This window comes from Seriola dumerili, unplaced genomic scaffold, assembly GCF_002260705.1.
Source record: "Seriola dumerili isolate Sdu_G_001 unplaced genomic scaffold, Sdu_1.0 BDQW01000024.1, whole genome shotgun sequence".
NCBI lineage: Eukaryota > Metazoa > Chordata > Actinopteri > Carangiformes > Carangidae > Seriola > Seriola dumerili.
In genome coordinates this window covers 2,036,969-2,056,403 of record NW_019174279.1, presented here as the reverse complement: position 1 = coordinate 2,056,403, position 19,435 = coordinate 2,036,969, and the positions used below count along the sequence as shown (strand labels likewise).

The 19,435-nt window shown below is 40.1% G+C and overlaps 1 protein-coding gene across 1 annotated transcript in view; it reads right to left on the bottom strand.

The window, feature by feature from the left end:
* The window catches only part of col19a1 (collagen type XIX alpha 1 chain), a 42,018-nt gene that overhangs the window by 13,633 nt on the left and 8,950 nt on the right, over nt 1-19,435 (bottom strand). Inside the window, exons 5-31 of the mRNA XM_022762317.1 lie at nt 18,274-18,312; nt 18,097-18,141; nt 17,525-17,560; nt 17,324-17,368; nt 16,398-16,451; nt 15,873-15,926; nt 14,833-14,913; nt 13,173-13,214; nt 12,489-12,566; nt 12,060-12,095; nt 11,840-11,893; nt 11,539-11,592; nt 10,745-10,786; nt 8,388-8,492; nt 8,164-8,217; nt 7,634-7,687; nt 6,510-6,563; nt 6,293-6,346; nt 5,674-5,718; nt 4,556-4,606; nt 4,348-4,392; nt 3,402-3,428; nt 2,199-2,252; nt 1,354-1,398; nt 924-968; nt 764-826; nt 289-324 (exon numbers count right to left, since the gene is read on the bottom strand). Of these exons, the coding sequence (XP_022618038.1) occupies nt 289-324; nt 764-826; nt 924-968; nt 1,354-1,398; nt 2,199-2,252; nt 3,402-3,428; nt 4,348-4,392; nt 4,556-4,606; nt 5,674-5,718; nt 6,293-6,346; nt 6,510-6,563; nt 7,634-7,687; nt 8,164-8,217; nt 8,388-8,492; nt 10,745-10,786; nt 11,539-11,592; nt 11,840-11,893; nt 12,060-12,095; nt 12,489-12,566; nt 13,173-13,214; nt 14,833-14,913; nt 15,873-15,926; nt 16,398-16,451; nt 17,324-17,368; nt 17,525-17,560; nt 18,097-18,141; nt 18,274-18,312 (1,392 nt within the window). The remainder of the gene's footprint in view (nt 1-288; nt 325-763; nt 827-923; nt 969-1,353; nt 1,399-2,198; nt 2,253-3,401; nt 3,429-4,347; nt 4,393-4,555; nt 4,607-5,673; nt 5,719-6,292; nt 6,347-6,509; nt 6,564-7,633; nt 7,688-8,163; nt 8,218-8,387; nt 8,493-10,744; nt 10,787-11,538; nt 11,593-11,839; nt 11,894-12,059; nt 12,096-12,488; nt 12,567-13,172; nt 13,215-14,832; nt 14,914-15,872; nt 15,927-16,397; nt 16,452-17,323; nt 17,369-17,524; nt 17,561-18,096; nt 18,142-18,273; nt 18,313-19,435) is intronic.

Sequence of the window (19,435 nt, the reverse complement as noted above, 5' to 3'; positions counted from 1 at the left end):
GAAAGCACCAGGGAGCTTTACAAATCTAATGATTGCATCTCCAATAATTAAAACCCGCCCAGTGTCAGGGTTTCCACTGTAAATTAAAAGCTTTGGATGGAACTGTGGGAGATGTGTAAGAGTCAACATGGAGCAGAGGTGACCACCTAAGCAGATGTTTGCATGGGGGGGTGGGGGTGGGGTGGGGGGTGGTGGTGAGAATAAAAATCTGCTGTGCCATCTTTCTGTAGCTCGGCTGATGTAAAGCACTTTCTATAAGGGGATTTGCAGCGTGTTCGCACAACTCACCTTGTATCCAGGAGTTCCGTCTTTTCCAGGTCTGCCCTGCTCAAGGAGCGCAACACAAACAAAGACATTTTGTATCAGCTCCCACCTTCGATTGGATCAGCACTGTTGCACTCCTAGTAATCTCCACAGTTAATGAGATATCTCAACCAAGGGATAATGATCCTGATTGCTGTGCGAACACTGTTCCATTGTGCGCTTACAGGGAAAATTACAGAAACCATCTCTGATGGTAATTACATAGAAGAATGTAATCATCTATATATAAATATATATATATATATATTTTATCCATATTGTCCTTGAATCATGTTCTTTTTTCCCCGCGTAATGGTAAAACAACCTGCTGATATACAGTGAAGGAACAGTGTGTTATTCGAAGCCATATTTCCAACCTGGACATTACTGGAATGTTCTTTGGCATCATCTACTTGTGATTATAAAGCGAAGAGCAACAGATTTCATGTAGCATCCTTACAGCAACACCTTGGGGTCCCTCGGGCCCTGGGAATCCTGTCTCTCCAAGCGGCCCCCTCTCACCCTGTCAGAGAACAGAGACAGCCGATGTGTCAGTCGGCAGTGACAAAGGAATGACGCGTGGATTGACAGCTCAAAGAGAGTTAGATGCTGCATCTCACCGGCTCTCCTGGGATCCCTGGCTCTCCACGAGTGCCGGGCTTCCCCTGTCAATCACAAACACAGGAAGAGAACAGACCGTGTTTGACAGGTCCTCAATGGTGTCATATCTACTGCACCTCTGCAACCTCCCATTTATTTTATAGCAACCAGCTGCTACTATAGCTCCACAGAAAATCCACTGTACATACCACAGGTCTATATCCGAGCTCTTAAAGGAAGTAGTGTGGTGTTATGGCACTTTTGTTTTGATAGCTGCTATTCTGAGTGCTTCATGAAACATCATCGACTTGTTGCCAGCAGCAGACTTAAACAACACAGACTGATCAACTGATCAAGGAGGAGCATGAGTCAAGGTAAATTAATCAAGAAACCCCCCCCCCCCCCCCCCCCCCCCCCCAAAAAAAAAAAAAAAAAACTAAACTCACTTACTTGAGGACCTGCTATCCCGGATGGACCAGGAAAACCAATATCGCCCTGAAAGAAACCCAACAACATGTGTCAGTTAGAAGGCATACACATGAAGAATACACATAAATCACTGTCATGTGAAGCGGACACATTTATAGTGATATCAGAAACTGCCTAAACCTGGGTATAATGAATGCTCCTGGGCACCTCAGTGTTTCTAACAAATGCAATGATAAAAAGCTAAAACACTTCAAAACACTATACGCTGTTTACTCAGAAAAATCTGAAATGTAGATAACAACCTCCTTACAAAGTTAAGCTACACTAAATTAAACTAAATAACCTTTGTATATGTCACACCTTTGATCGTATAACAGACACACACACATCAGCTGTTTCATACAGATTTAGGTACAGGACGCTGTGAGAAGTTGCATGCAGGGCTAGTTTTGTATCATTAACATAAATGCGTCCAATAGTAGCAGTTCATTGTGCGGATGGTTAACTATTACATAAACACTTTAGCTTCAAACTGCCGTGGTATTACTGCATTTCAAGTTTCAAAAATTTCCACCTGAAATTAGTTCAGTCAGTGTTTCAAAAAAGAAGTGATTGAATTCTTTTTAACATAATTATTTTCCCTTAAGGTGACTCATGACTTCAACAGGAACCCATAATGTGTTTCACTTTCACACTGGCAAGCCTTTTATTTAGAGTTATTTTCAGCTGGATGTCTCATTTCAGAAAATTACACATAATATGTTCTGTAATGAGAATGAAGTAGAGAGAAAACACTTTCCTTCACTTTCTAATCAGGTTAGGTGATGGCAGATGAGAAACCTCTCTGTGCCGATACTGTCACTTACCTTGGCACCAGGTAGCCCTTCCAGCCCGGGTAAACCCATGGCCCCTTGCTCCCCCTGAGAGAGAAGCACACAACACTTGCTCAAAAAAAAAAAAAGTCACTACTGATAAAAACTGGGGTTGTTACTTTCCTATTTTCGCAACAAGGAATGATGCTATTTTTGGAGGGTGAGCTTGGCAAAGGACATTATTATGAGACTGTAAGTAAACATTAGGCATAAACAAGCAAATATGGATCAAAGCTACATGAAGGCAAGTAAATGAAATTCTGCAGGAGCCAAGATTTAACACATCGTCCTCGCTCCTCTTGATATTCTCGGCCAGTTAATACAACCCTTCATGTGTCAATATGAGGATAATCCTAAGAGGACAATACTTCGACCTGAGTGTATTATATTACATGATCTATGACAGATGCCGTCACACCTTGTAGACTATAGATGGGATAGAAAAAGAGCCCCATTTGACAGTCACAATCTTAGTCGCTTTCTGCACTATAAATAGAGACCCATTCCCTGTGCTCGAGCAAATGATGGCCTCTATCTACCACATCTTGCTCAAGCTGCCATGGAGAAATGCCATTACACTGAATAGAGGGGCAACTGGTGCTGACATAGACGGATTGTGCAGGTAATTGTCACACATGTAGATTGTCATGAATAAGCGAGTATGGCTAAGGGGAGAGTGGGCCAGCCAGAGGATCAGCTGTGAGACGGATTGGGGCAATTCCACCACAGCACTGGAGCCACTCACACAATTTATTAAAATGTCAAATTAACATCCTGGTGAAAAATCACTGTGCAACAAAACAATAAAAAATGCAATTGGCCCTGTGAGAATAAAGAATTCGAGTCGATGCGTCAAATTGTTTCCACGTCTGTGTGGATTGTTTTCAGCCGTCAGTTTGGGGGGAGGGAGGGTGGGCATTTGAAGTGCAAGGAGGGTTCATAGGTTCCCACTGGCAAGACAATATGGTACAACAGTTTCATATTTGCTGGAGATGTGATCATTTTTTGCTGTGTGCTGGAGTTCTACTGAGAGTGGTTAAGTGCTCAGGCTTGAGGGTGTATTGACTGTGTTGGAGAGAACCACGGAGACAGTGATGGAAAGCAACTGACAACTCTGACTTCTCTATTTTTTCGGCAGCACAAAAATAGACAAATATTTCATAAAAATATATTCCAGAATGAAAAGCTTCAACTCACTGCAGGTCCTTCATCTCCTTTGGGACCCTTAAAAAAGAGGGGGAGAAAGGACAGATTACTCCCATGAATGTGACAACTGTTACCATAAAAATCATAAATACAGTCTGAAATGACATGTGGCTACTGTAAGTTATTGTCATTAAAATTAATAGTTTGCATCATTGCCTCACAATTTCTGTCTGTAAATCTTACATTCAATCTATGTAACTGTGGCCTTTTCTCAGGCTAGATTAAAAATATCCGGTTATCACACAAGCTTTACAAACTCTGGATATGCATTTTTACATTTTCAGCATTTCAGCATTTTCCCACATTGAAAAAACAAGGAAGTATTGAAAAAGTGGGCCCCTTGTCCCTGATTAAGATGCTCTCTTATTGATTGAGCTGTTGGGCTGTGATGGATGCAGTACAGGGAGAAGCATCCTCAAGATTTAGCTGTGGTTCATGTGCATTGTGCACCGGGGATATTGGAGTGTCTATTTATTGTCACCACCTTAAGTGTTCGTTGAGGTGGATGGATCCCTGCAGGGCCTGTGAGTGAATGTCTCCCAGGACTGGACAAGATTACAAACTGTCTGATAAGGAGGAGCACGGGGAGCTGATAAGCAAATCGGGTCGCCTCGGCTTTGCACTGTGCAGAGCAGCTGAACTTCTAAGACCATTTTGCATATCATTGATGTTGTGTGTCCTGGGGCGGGTCAGAGACACCTGTTTGAAAGTCAGGAAGCCTCTTGGCCTTCACCGACCACCAGCTCTCAATGAACATGATTGACTGTGATATAAGGGCCTCAGAAGCTGAGATAACACTGGAGGGCTGGTTAGGTTATTTGTTATTCAGCTCTCCCAGGTTCTGCGGATCATACAGTATCAACATATCTATGTGCTAGTGTTTCTCCACAGCGCACTGTAGAGGATTTGCTTCAGGCTTAACAGTGATTATTCTTACCGGAGCACCAGGAGCTCCAGGGGGTCCTAAAATAGCTCCACCACTCTGAAATGACATTTCTTTACGTTATTACTACATATTTTACAATAAGGGTCAAACACATTTTAACCACAAGCACAGATTAGTTTCACGGGTATGACTGAAGGCACTGCACCATGCATTCAATGGATCACAATGACATTATCACTATCATTTGAAAAGTCTTTACCTGCAGCTTGTACAGACTACTCATCCCGTTGCCCTCCACATAGGGTACACCCTAAAACACAATCAGCAGTAAATCAGACATGTCCTCTCAGAGACTGCTCTCACTGTTCTGTAAGTTTTAGGCACCAAGAGTCTTTACAGAAAACTGTACAGTAGGTCTGGAGCAGTTATACAGTGTTAAGCCCTTAAAAGCTACATGAGAGAGATCAATAGCTCATTTGGTGATTACACAAAGGGAGAGAAGGAAGTGCGAGAGAGTGAGAAGTGAAAAGAACAGAAAAAACTGAGAACAGTAGACTTGTCTTGATAATCCTTGAGCCAATGGTAATTCAAAAAAAACGAGAGTGTCTCAGAAATACAAAGGAGCACACTGATTAAAAGAGATTTGGCTATGAGAACTAGACTAGGTAATCTAGACTTCTTGGGTATTAGACTGTAAAAGAATGTTTTTCTCATGATACATTGGTAGAGGGCAGCTATTGTAAATGTAGAAGGAGTCAAGATTCTCATTTAGAAGCAAGTGGATGCCTGTGCCCTTTTCAGGCCACTGAGCCATCCCCTGTCCTCCTAGACTGCAGTTTATGAGACCACGGTGTGTGTGTGTGTGTGGGGGGGCACGGCAGGTTCAAGGGGACGGCTGATGAATTATAGATTTGCCTTTGGAAGTGCTTACTCACTGGCCTTTTAAGGGGGGGGGGCATGATTCAATGCCAGTGCGCAGGTCGCTACAATTTTCATCACATCTTTACTTGTATGTCAGTTATGTTTTTCTTGTAACACTAAACACTGTCAGACTGAGAAAAATGTAAGTGCACTGATGCCAATTTCTGTAGCAGGAAATGCCAAGGCAAGGTTCTCGCTCTGACCTTCACATGAACATGGGAAAAGAAGATTTTTGAAGTGCTGATAAAAGCAAGATAAAAGTCATGTTAAAATGTTTTCAATGCACTAAGTTGGTTGAATAGATGAGTTTAAGCCTGTAACATTCGATTTTTTAAAAAACAGAATGAAAGGAGTGTATTTGTATTTTAGCGTGTTTATGAGGGCCACACAGAATCTATGACCCTAACTGAGGCTCGTTATCAGCAACTGGCTCTTGTTGAAGCACAAGGAACTTACCGGAGGCCCTGGAAGCCCTGGTCTGCCTGGGGGTCCTTCATTTCCCTGCAAAACACAAACCAGAGGAATTCTTAAACACGTCTGTGAAAATGCAAATCTTTACTAAGCACCATCCCATGCTAATGTAATCCGACGATATGGAACCTCATTTGCAATCGCTGACAAAAAAAATCAAAGATTCAAGGGTTCTTGTTTCCTAGACTTTGATGTATACAGCAACAATAAAAAGTTTGAAATGATTTGTTACTGTTACATTATTTGTTAAATTATTATCTTTAATATGGTTAGGAAACAAAACCTTTATCATAGGAGCTAGAGTCATCTAGTTTTTCACTTTGCCTTGTATCTATCTTTTAGATTTCTGAAGAAACCACTTTTTAAGGGAAAACATGTTATTTATACTCACAATCAGTTACATTAATTTATTACAGGCTATGCACTACAGTACCCAACTACAAATATCTGAATACTTGAGTTTTAAGTAAGTCATAGTGTGCACATTCATCCATTGTATACTGTGTATAAAACCCAGGAATATATACACACTAGCTGCATTATATATCTATATATCTATATATATATATAGATATATAAATGCTTAATTGGTAAAACACCTTACTTTTTCTCCTTTTCCTCCTGGTTGGCCCATGGGACCAGGTCTACCCATAAGCCCCTGCAAACAGAACAGCATCCTTGCAATGAAATCAGATCTGAGCACAAACCTCAGATAAAAACTTCACACATGTTGCGATAAAATAGACCTGTTACCATGAAAAACTACTTTGTGTTATGAGTTTCTGTACAATATCAGGCCACGTAAAGGACAGGTTTCTTACCGCGGCCCCTGTACGACCAGTCACACCAGGAAGTCCTGGTACTCCTGTGGGTCCCTGGAGGAGACAAAGTGGATTACAGTTTTTTAAGTAATTTCTCTTGAAAAAGAATATTTACATTCACATTTTACAGCAACACTGGACTTCCAGTAAACCCTCTTGGCTCTACTCAGAAATAGGATGTTGAAAAGATAAGATGTTACATTACTTCAATGTGAACACCGAGCAGCCCGAATCTCACGCCCGGCCAAATAACTGGCTGCTCACTGCACATTAAACAGATACTCTCTACCTAAGGAGTAAGGTACTGTGTAATGTGTTGGTCTGCCTGTGCTCTTGTTGCCTGGAAAGGTTTTCCAGGAATCCATTAGCAACAGCAATCACAGATGAAAAAATACACCACATTAGAGCTCACAAACTACAGTGTAGAGGGTGAATCAGAAGACTTTTCTATCCGCTGCAATGGCTGCTGGGATATGCATGTTAATATTTGTTTTATCTCTACAGCACCTTTGAATGTGCAGAAGTGGCGAAACATTCAATGGTCTATGGTGGGGCGTTTTTTTTTTTTTTTTTACAGCATCTGTTTTCATTTGTTTGGATAAGGCATTTCTGTACTGTTGTATTGCATTTTAGGAATGGCATTGCATGTGTTTTCCTCAATGATTTATTTCATCACTAAAAGGAAAAAAAAAAAAAACTTAAACTGAGCTATAAAACATGCTTTTATTGAGCCTGTACAATCTAGTAACAAGGTGCTTGTTAATGAAAATCTCCTGTCATTTCAGTTCAGTGCTGAAAGTTGACCTATGAAATGGTTCTCAGCTCCTCTAAAGAGTGTCTTGTTTTTTAATTAGCACACACACACATGCAGGGCACGCTACGTTCTTTATAAAGTAGCTAGTCAAAATGCAAAAGCTAGGGCATAGTGCACATGCAGTACTGTGGATAGCTTTTGATAGCGTCTTTTGAAAAAAGACTTTCAGAGTAGACAGACTTAAAGATGAGGCAGACATTACAATATATTTACATTCTTTTGAAAAACCCACCTCTCAATGTCACAGTGACTTCCAGATGGTTAGGTAACTACTGGATTAATTTGTTTAGATTAAACTTTTTTCACTCACCTCATCGCCTTTATCTCCTGCAGGGCCTGGGAACCCTCTCTCTCCCTTTACTCCCTGCAGGAAGGCAGAACCGGTGAGGGAGGGAAGTGAGTGTTTTTCACCAAACATGAAAAGGCCTAAAACTAAAGGCTGATGGGTGTAAACTTCAAAATGTCTCTCCTCCTCTTACAGCACAAGACTTGAAATTGCCTAGCCTGTTTCACTGTGGTATAACACAGTATCCATAGCAACAACTTCTGCAGTGAGCACATAAGAGTGTACAGAATAATATGAGTTGTAGAACAGATGGTTAGGCTTCCAGAGATAATCCAAAAGGCAATTTCTGAAAAGCGTTTGTCAATGTAAATTACTATATACTAGATTAAACACACATTTCAATAAACAATATCACAGAATCAGGCTATTAGTTTTACAGGTTCTTTGTTCCTACTGAGAAACTGCATAATCAATTTAGATCTACAAAAAACAGATACATTAAGAATGTATTTTACAGTATTTAACATATTTATGCCTGATATTTCCTTGTCTACCTTTGGGCCTTCTTTCCCAGGGTTACCCGTAGGACCTCTTACACCTGGATCTCCCTGTTTAGGATAGAAATACACAATGAAGCACACATGCATTCAAAGTATTAAATAAGCAAACCCAATAGGACATGTAACATGTGTCATGTAATGAAAAGTATCATAGTCAGATAAACATGTTTACACTGTCTGTTCCAAATTGCCTGCCAAGCTGATGCTGTTACTTGTACCTTTTCTCCCACCATGCCTTCTACTCCTTGCGCTCCAGGGGACCCCTTCTCTCCTTTCTGCCCAGGCAGCCCTGGGACTCTCGTCTGGCACACACTGCAGGCATTCTGCCAACGCAGGCAAGGCAGGAAGCAAAAGTGGTGGCACAGATAAGATTTCATCAAGTTGAGCTGGAGCACTGCATTTTCGCCCTTTATTATGTCACATCCCCTGGGTGGAGGACAAGACCCCAACTGACACAAAGTGCTCTCTAAATGTCTACATAGCAGAAATAATGTGAACCCACCATGAGTGTCTCTCATCCAGGTGAGTGGTGAACTTTGTCAAACTCATTGACTGTGACATTTAGTAGAGAATCTTAAATATCATTGTCCCTGATCCAGGCTTGATATAGGCACTGCACCTTTCAGGAAAGGTGGGAGCTCTAAGTTGGAGGGAGACACTAGACGCAGGTACACTGCACCATTAAACAGCAGAATTAAATTAGAAACTGAGCCTGGAATACAAAATGGAAAATAATCTCTACATACTTGTCATGAAAATAAGGAGATTACAGAGAGTATGTTATTATTAACTTTATGAATGAAATGTAAAATGCCTGAGCCGAACGTGTTTAGCCTTTTTTTGTAGGTAGCAACAATTAGAGTGCCACTAAGCAACTCTAATGAAGGCTGCATAAAGTGGCTTAATCTAACAGAGCACTTAAATTGACACCAAAGGAAGGAGTGACAGAAGATTACAACACTTCTGGCATCTGGCTTCTATCAATCAATGAGAAGTCATATGAGGACATGTTATTTATTATGAGAGTTGAAGTGCATTTAGTATTAAAAATTAAAATACTTTAATTTAGCTAAGTGCTGTCCTGCTGGTAACAACATGATGTAAGGTGACTAATCTGCTTCAGGCATTGGAAAAAAGAGAACTAATCAGTAATTTGCAAAGGTTTTGATAGAATCTACCTATTATAAAAGTAACAGCCATAAAAGAAGCACTTGATCTGTCTTTCAACTCTGTGCTCTCAAATTAGGTCTGGTCTTGTATTGCCAGTGCAAATTCTGCATTTGAACACTGTCTAGCAAACAATGAAAAACATAGGTGCAATGACTTTTATGTTTGATGAACATGTCGGAACACAGTTTCAAAGTGAGCAAATAAAGATACAAGCTGCGAGCCTGGCGGTTTAAGGGACCGGACTCGTAAAAATCTTTGGTAAGAGACCAAATGCTTTAACATTTGGGGGTGAAGGTTTAAGTGACAAGGGAAATCTACCTGAGGAAATTACATTAAACCATGAGCGCTGTGAGAGAAGTGGGAGCTGAAAGGAGCTGAAAGGATTTTCTTATTTGGACTTTTTTAGTTTTGCATTGGATTTGAAATACATGGAATAGCATGTTAGAAACAGTGGTGCATACCAGGTTTCATAGTAGTTGATCGAACTCACTGTGAACTAATATAATAGAGGCCATGTTTTGATGTCATACATATACTGTATGTGTACACAAATACATATACTGTAAATACACATTGCATTTACTGAGATGATTAACAAACATGGCATCACAAAAACAATAAACCTGAGCTTTTGCATAAATTTAATGATGTATGCCAGATGTACTTAGTGTTTTTGTCTTCTATTGGCACTGGTTAATGTTATATCTATATCTCAGACACTTAAAGATTGTAAAGCTAGTGCAATTATGATGAACAAATTGTGTGATATAACTACATTTTCCAAAGCTGATGTTTGATCATTGCTTCCCATTAAGACTCTTTGGTTCAGTATTAAATATGATGAGTAAAGTCCTCTCTTTTTGTGTCTAGCATGCAGCATCCACAAGCAAGAGGAATAAATTCTTATTGACAGCAATTAACATCTACCAAAACCTTAAAGCTTTTTTTTAAATTAGGGGTGATTACTGTGAAATAAACTAGTGTGCAATTCTGTATGAATGTGGTCAGAAGAAACTACAATATGTCTACAGAGGGTTTATCTACTTTATCTGCTGATACAGCAATATCTGTGTTGGAGTGTCTGCAGTGGTGCATTTCCTGTGCATGGTGTAATTCTATATACCGTCATCTTTACTGAAAGGATTTATTAAACATGTTGTTTTACAATATGGCTCGACTGTGCACCTGTGGTGAATGAGTAAACCTTGATTTCTTGTGAGATTATTTGAGTATGTTTTCTACAAATACTTCTCCCAGTCATCCTGATGGAGGCACTCAAGGGCTTTTACTGTCCCTCCAAACTGATAGTATCCTATAAAAAGAAAGGTCCCTTCTAAATTACTGATCATTTTTAAATTCTAACCCAGAAAAGATGTAATTCTCATTAACTATGAAGATAAAATACCTTAAGTAAAGCACCCATGTCTCCAACGATTGGCAGGGCAGTCTGTCAGAAAAAAGAGGGGGAAAAAAATCCATGAAACATCGCCACAGTCTTAATTTCAAAGCGAACATAACTTTCTTGTTTTGGAAATATTTTGCTGTTGTTTGTTTGGGGCAACAGCATCTTGTAAATTGCTCAAAACATCAATTTATAAGACCATCTTATGTGCCTTTAAGGAATGGGATTTTACCCCAAACATTTTAACAAAATTCTATGTCAGTGTTTCATTTTCAGTTTTTATCTGCAACGCTTGAGGAAACAGTTTAATAACTTTGTTGCTAGAAGACAGAATCCTCACATTCTCAAAATATTGTTGTTCTCTGGAGTTGAGAAAAACATTTTGAATTGCAGCCTGTGTATTTTTCAAAAACATAAAGTGGACTATAAATGAGTTTCATGGGTCTTTACAACATATGAATATAAATAGGTTAAAAGGCAAAATTTACAAGACTTTGATGCAGCATCAGCAGCACTCTTATGGTGCTCACGCATCAGCTATCAGAACAATGGTAAATGTTGCTTACTTGAAGCACATAAAAAGACAAGAAAGGTGTGACAACATGTGCTAACAACAGGGTGCTGCTAGGTTGTTGTAAACGCCAACATTTTCCTGAAATTGATGTTGGTAAGCGAACAGTAGGACTAGCAGCTAATTATCCCAAAATCGGATCAGCATGCTGAATAGTGACTGTGGCTTTAAGGTGAGCTCAGTGATGCTGAACTGCAGACAGCATAAATGAGATTTTCTCACTTACTGGTTCACCTGGGGGTCCAGCAGGGCCCGGAGGGCCTGGTCTACCAGGGGTGCCCTTTAATTGAGACAAAGAAAAGAGTTAACAATTCTCCAGGCAATGATATCAAGCAGACATGCAAGACTATAACTTTCTTTTCACACCCATTTCAGTTGGTGGGGATTTGTATCCAGGAGCTGTGATACATCGTACTTGTTCATGCTCACAGTGGGAAGCTGACATTGTTTTATGCTTTGAGCCATCTTTTATCTGCAGATGTGTGAAGGAGTGAATAAGAGTGGAAGGATAGACTGATTTCACTCACCTCTCTCCCTGGAGCTCCAGGAGGACCAGATAAACCTGGGGGTCCACGAGGGCCCTGAAAAACACCCATACATTGATGATTTTAACAATCTTATACAGTTGGTGAACAACACTGCACAATGTTATCTGTATTGTAAAGACTCGCTGGCCACAGCATCAATGAGCTGAAAAATCAGAGAAAATAAACTTGAACATGTTGTTTGTGTGTTGTGGAATCAGACCTCAATTCCCGGCTTTCCCGGCCGTCCCATGGGGCCCTAGGAACACATCACACATCTTGTTAACACCATCTGCCCTCTAGCACCCAGGATCCAATAAAGGAATTGTGTTAGACACCTTTTGCTCTATTGATTCTCTGTCTCCAACAATCCTGTATTTCAAAAATGAAAGCAGACTCACTCACAATCAAATCTGTGAAGTTCAAACTAGCAGTGCGGAGCATATATGATGAAGGCAGAGTGCAATACGCCAGCACCTCCCGGTAATGACCAGCGTTTTCATCTGAGAGTGAATTTAATGACCACTGATCTTGATATTCAAAGAGGATCTCGCTCTTTCAATGCCTAAAGACTAAAATCTGAAAGTATCACAGTTTGAACTAAATGATGAATGTGGGAGCCACAGACCAATCAATACGACATCATACTCACAGGCGGGCCTATGACACTCTCTCCAGGTTCACCTTTTTCACCGTGATCTCCTGGCAATCCTGGGACGCCTCGCTCACCCTGACAAAAATACAAAGGAACAGTACATGGGGTTTCAGTGATAGTAAATCCAGAAATCATGGAGAGCTGCTGCACTGCATGATCATTAAGTATTCAGACTCCACTCATTTTCCCTTTATGTTTTGCCTTTAGTAGCTTTAGGGCTATGAAACACAACAATGTTCAAGGCCCTTTTTTCCATGACAGTATATGCAGTACAGTATGTAAGCCTATCTTGGCTATTTCAAAAGTACCAGTGATTCCCAAAGAGGGGTGCTTGCTCCCCGGGGAGTACTTCTGCGGTTGTCAGGGGGGTTATGTGGACAGACTGCAGTTTTTCCAACTAAGTTTAATTCAGTTTGTGTTGTAATTGAGAGAGTGTGAAAACTAATTACCAAGTGAACTGAAAGGTCTAAACAGTTAGCTCAAAGTAGCAGATAAATGGTTGAAATAGATGAAATATATCCTAACATTTATAACAGTACTCTGGGTAAAACACATGGTTATCATACAAGTCACTGATCTATCTGAAGACGTTAACATACATAGTATAGCATGGATGCAAGTTAACATATAGAAGTATAAACGGTTGTGTTGGTGACTCTTCACCACCACAGTGTTTCCTACCTTGGGTCCGCGAGACCCTCTAGTTTGAGCCAACCCATCACCCTAGAAGACAACAGGAAGAGGACATCAGAATAGGGATTCACTGATTCATTCATCAGCAATTCACTTTGTGGCCTGAGGTGCAGGGCAAAAAGCTGTTCTAGAGCTGGAATTTAAACAGGAATACTGAATCTGTACGCGCTACACTCTCACAGTGCAAACTGTCTGAACACAGCGCTGCATCATGAGCTCATATTCAATACTGTTTACAACATTTTAAATAGCATCTATGTACAGAGGCAGACTGATAATGCCATACCACGGAGAAAAAACCTTGATTGGAATCGAGGCTACTGTAAGCATAATTTACTGTACAGTCCAGATGAGACATTGATTTCTGTTCTCAGCATGTATTAGTGTTACAAGTCCTACATTGCACAATGTAAATTAGCTGTGCAGAAGTTGGATTTGAACTACCGCAGCACTTCTACAGTTTCAGGGTGAAATGTGGCGATCCACGCAAACATAAAACAGAGGAAAGTTTGGGAAGTACAGAGCATTTTGAGACAAATAATATGATCCTTTAACTCCATTTTCTTTTTAAAAACAGTTCCATTAGACACTATGCAGAGGCACTCTACTGAAACAAAACCTTTATATTAGTACTTGAGAGCACGATCCATGCAAATAATAAAAGTCAAAAGAACAAAGAGTAAACTGCTCATTATTCATTTAAAGGCAAAATCAATAAAGTGACATTAACTACTTGAGCAGGTTGACTCATTAAAGACGCTCAGACCATCTGTATTGAGTTCTGTTTATTACTTTTTCTCCTTTTCTTTGCCTTACATAACAAAAACCATAAAATGTGGAGAATCCATTTTCCTCCAGTGCCTCCAGACAGAACTGACGTTCATAAAACACTATCAGGATCTATGCAGAAATACACTCTCTCTAAACGATAGACATCTCTCTTTGTTTAGCTTTTGAACTATGTAACGACATAAGAGGTCATTGGCTTGCTGTAAACATGTCCCCTTGACACTTATATGCACACGCATATAGCCCTCTTTTCCAATCCGGCACCAATTTCCACAGTGCTGGAGTACATTAAAGAGGTTTAAATACTTCTGCCTGAATGCAATCTTTCTCTTATTACTCTGCTCAACTGAACACAGTACCTCTTGCTTGATGAGTGGGTCTGCTGTCAAGCTTAATGTTCAGTTCAGCGTTTCCACACACAAACAAACATGATTGTTTAAAGCCATAGAGCGATTTCCTGTGATTGAGAAGAGCAAGTGGCGTCAACCAGAAATGAGGCCTTGGCGGCACATGTGCCGTCTTTTTGGAGAAGCTATAATGAACATTTCTATATGCAAAGCCATGTCCATAAAAGAGAGTGCTTCAACAGCTATAAGCTCCAAAATGGGAAGATAGGTGATTACCCAGGCTGGGGTTATCCAATGGTGGATTACTTAATGGCATTGCATCTCCATAATGTCACGGCAGCTACGCAGCTGGAGGAGTGGAGGCTAGTTTGCTTTACCTTGTCTGCTGCTGTTGTAGTGCTGAATTTTCTTCTCGATCTCCACTTACAGTTTCTACTTTTGTGTTTAGTGACTTAAGGGTTGAAGTCAACACTGTCAGATGAAAATGACTCTCCACACGATATAATACCCACCATATATCCACCTGCAGGTTCTCCAGGCTCACCCTTAGGACCTGGGGGTCCCTGTGGCCCCATCACTCCACCAGAGTCCCCCTACAGACAGAAAGACAGTCGGTATTCAGAATTTCCTCAATTGACAAAGTGAAGGACTGGCTTTGTCATCTCACCTGCACGGACCCTTACAAACCGTGCTTTGTGTCTTCTTTCTGTTCCCTGCTCCTCAAATTCATTTAGTGATGTCATCATAGGCACACTTTCATATGAATGTTTTTAATGTTCAACTAAAAGAGGAATTTTTGACTAATTTTTATTTACCCCAGTAAATGTTTCAATTAAACTTGTACTTGCACTTTTAGTGTTTTACTGTTCTTTTTTTTTTTCTTAGTGGATGGCAACAAAGCTGCCAGTGTGTCTGTACATTTATTAAACAAACAAACTATAAGGTGTTAGTTTGTGAGCTTCAGAGGTGTGGTTAGCCAGAGCTAGGCTAGCTGTTTCCCATACTTCAAGACTTCATGCTAAGCTAAGCTGATTGTCTACAGTGTACAGATGTTTTCTGTTTTTTCACATTTATTCATAGATTCATTTATAAAGTCTGCCTTTCGGATCAGACTTAACATCAGTATAGCAAAGAAGACAAAGGAGTATTATAAATGTGGATGTAGGAGGTTTAAGCACTTGAGATTTATTTCTCTGCCCTGGAGTGTAGCAGAGTCACTCCATCGGGTGGGGAGACTTGAGTACGGCTTCGTTTATTTTGACAAAAGTGACAAACCCCATCAAATATGTCAACTGTGCACTTTTCCACTTTGCCGCTTTCATCACAGTATTTGGAACAAGTCCGACTGCAAGAGGAGATTTGTGTATAAATAACAGAGTAGTCTAGGGCATCAACTGCGAAAACACAAAGTTACAACATGATTGAGGATGGCAGACAGGGCGGCTAATCTGCAATGTGTCTTCACAAGTTGTCTAGCATGTTCAACCTGTGATAAAACATCATAGCTTGATATTTTTCTTTGAGGTGAGAACTTGATTTGAAGTTTACCTACCTTTTCTCCTTTCAGGCCATCTCTCCCAGGCACCCCTGCTTCCCCTGACGAGCCCTGTAAATAGTGGTGAAAAGAGACACATCTATCACCAGGCCTTCATCTCTTCACACACATTTATCTCCTCCTCCTCACTGCTTCAGTGGGCTGCCGTGTTCCAACATAATTTCCCTTAGCCAGGATTTATGAAATGCCTCTTTTCCCTCCCTGCTTTTGAATAAAGACAGATGCTCATTACTGAAGCAGGTGTGGAGAACAGATTGGGCCGCTGCCTCCGTTCCTGGCATAAAGCGCTAAGATTTGCCTCTTTCCACTAATTAATTCTTAAATTTGATTACTGATCGTCTGTGTAAAAATTCTGGACTTTTCTCCTCACTTCCTCTCTGTCTCTGCCTGTTGAGGTTTATCTGTTCATCTCTCTCTTTCATCCTGGCAGGCTGAGTTAGAGAGTGGAGGATATGGCGAGGTGACAATGAGAGAAAGGAAAGCTTGACATGAAGTACTAGTGTCTAGTGCCAATATACTTACTAGCTCGCCTGGGAGTCCTGGGAGTCCAGTGGGTCCAGGCAGGCCTTGTTTCCCCTGGCAAAACACAAAGGAAAACCAATACTTTGGGCTATTTTCTCCCTTTGTTTGGTGACAGAATGGTCTGGGCTTTGAAAGTTATAGCCCGGCCAGCCACACTGTCGACACTGTCTACAGTATTTCAAATAGCAATATTGTTTAAGTGTTGCCCCTGCAGCCTTTTTAATAAACCTTGGTTAGTTTCATGGCAATTACTGTATTCTGTGGATATCTTCATGACTGAGCAGCAGTAGGTTCGCAAGCTTATATCCTGGCTATGCTGTTATTCTAGATAAGCTGTTTATATGCATTCCCCTTCTCGACCCATTATTGTCTTTGAAAGATCCTCATATTACCATGGAAACTGAGCTTATGTCAAATGATAACAACTGAGAAAAGGAGTACACAAGCATCAGTATCCTGGCTGCTATTTTTATGTACTCCTTTTCCTGACTGGGACAAAAATCTGCATTATTCTGAACATTGCATGATATGTTCATGAACTATCTTCAAAAGAATACTCTTGAGTGAGTTTGAGTCTCTGAGTGTGTTTACAGTGATGCTTTTGCAATACATATGTAAACTAAGCGCTCCTTTGTTGTGGGATATGCAATTATATGTTTGCATTCATCTCCATATTCCACTAACAAATATCCTGTTATGTCGGTGATATTATAATTATTGCCATGGAAACAGAACTTTCACCAAAACCAGCTGAAGAAACAGTGATACAGTAAATTTAATGAGATATTTGCTCTCTTGTCACACACTGTCTGTGTATTAAGGTATTGTCTCACTGTTGTTTATACAGTATTCAGCAGGTTTTTAGACATCTCTGTTTGACCAACTGCAAATGGCACAGCAGCCACGAGATAAACACAGAGACTCACCTCTGGTCCTTGATCTCCCTTTAGTCCCGGCAGCCCAGTGTTTCCCTAAAAAGGGTGAGAAAGAAGAGAAAAACAAACTTTTAACTAAAGATTTTTGTCAACAGCTCACAGACACAATGGGATGGGCGGGGGGCTTAATTTTTTGGCAGTGGATATCAGTGCTAAAGTTTTGGTGCAAATGCTACATCTTCAACAAGTTACCTTGAAGCCTTGCGGTCCTTGAGCTCCTCTCTCTCCCTGCAAAACAGTAAAGGAGATAAACAACCATAATTTCTCAAGACGTGCATAAGGAAAATAGTCAAGTAAGCCATTCCTCTTGATGACTGGAGTAAAAAAAAATGTCTTTGATTTTTTAATTCAGTAAATCTTTCCTTTGCAGATTCTTACTTCTCTACATTACACTATTTATTTTTCTTGTTTATGTTGCTGACAGTCTTTTGATGTTCGGTCAACAGCTGCATCAGTGGCCTTTGTAATCTGTTTGCCTCAAGTAGATGCATCTGTTGTTTTGAGGTCCAAACAATAATTTTTCCAACAATTTATTCTGTGCTTCACCTCTGCAGAGCACAAAAACATCATTGAACAGCAGGTGATGTTCAATTGTTCTTTCCGAATCAAATGTCAATGTTGCTTTTGTTGATGTCACATACAAAATGGGAAGTTTTCTTCATGCTGTGGAGACAAATGCTGGATGCCATGTTTGAAAATTAATACTGAGTTTCCCAGGGTTAAATTGTCTTTAGTAAGAAATAATAATAGACAGAAATAGTTACCTGATCTCCCTTTTCTCCTTTTTGGGCCCTCTCCTTCATTTCATCCTTAAACACGAGAAAACAGACGAATTCAAAATTTGACTGAAATGTACCTTGTGTACAATTCAAAGAGGAACCACAGAAAATAAGACACCGTATATAAACATTTCAAATGTGATGATATAAACAGCTGCTTACAGTTCCAGAGAGCTGTCTTAATCCGTGAGCTGTCATCACCTAGAAGTAATGAAAAAGACACAGTGTTCTCTAAACACTCTAGTTATCTTGCAATTACTGCAAGCAAAAATAAAAAAGAGAAAATAAACTCTTCTGAGCTGTTCTATTCTCATGAGCATTATAGGAGTAACAACTTCTACTTGATATATGTGACCCACCTGACTGTTCTTACTAATCTGCACATATGTTTGATTAGAAAATAATACATCACTTGTTATGTATAATATTTTCATATCTCTTTTATAGCTTCAGTAAAGCTCAGGAATGGGTTGATGGGGCTGCTGGGCAGAACCTTCTACAACAAAATTAAATTAAATGGAAGGGGAAGGATCAGCTTAGGTGGACTGATACCTGGAGCTACCACACATGAAGAGGAGACACATAAAATTCTAAATTCAAGCAGCAATTACTAGGATTCGAAGTGTTTCTACAGAGCTACTTGTTCCTCAAATCATTATTTGCCCAGGTTACACATCAAATCAAAGACCTCATTTAGACCTGGCATTAACATACATTATCTTGGAGCAGAATACAACATGATAACTTCAGAGGACTTCAGAGCAAATATAAATGTAGGTGTAAATGCACCCAGGTAAGACTGATTTTTTTCTTAATCCATAAAGTTACAGAGAACAACAAACAAAAGAAATAAATTGTCCCTAAAATGCAGTTTTAAGAAGGACCACAATTACCTTCAAAACCAGTCACACTCCAGGAAGAGGTGGAACATCGCAGTGTTAACACTGCAGGCATATATTAATAGCAGGTGGCACAGGCACAACTAGATACAATCCAGGTATGAGATGCACAATAAAATGTTGGTGCAAAACTGGACAAAGGCTTTAAAAGCAAGGCCAGTGTTTAAGGCCAAATGTATTAAAACTGAGCAAAGATAGGAAGCAAATCTAATTCTATGTCTCTATAATCATCAGGTCTCATTATATCTACATGACCTCAGGTTCTTTGTGTTGGGTTCACCTCCGTACGCACTTCTAACCAGCTTAGCCTTGGGTGCTTTGACGATAAAAGAAGCAAGAGATAACAGAAACAAACCTGGAACTGAAAGTCTTATCCAAGTGGAAGGATGATCCTTTCATCGATATCATTGCCATTGGTTTCGTCC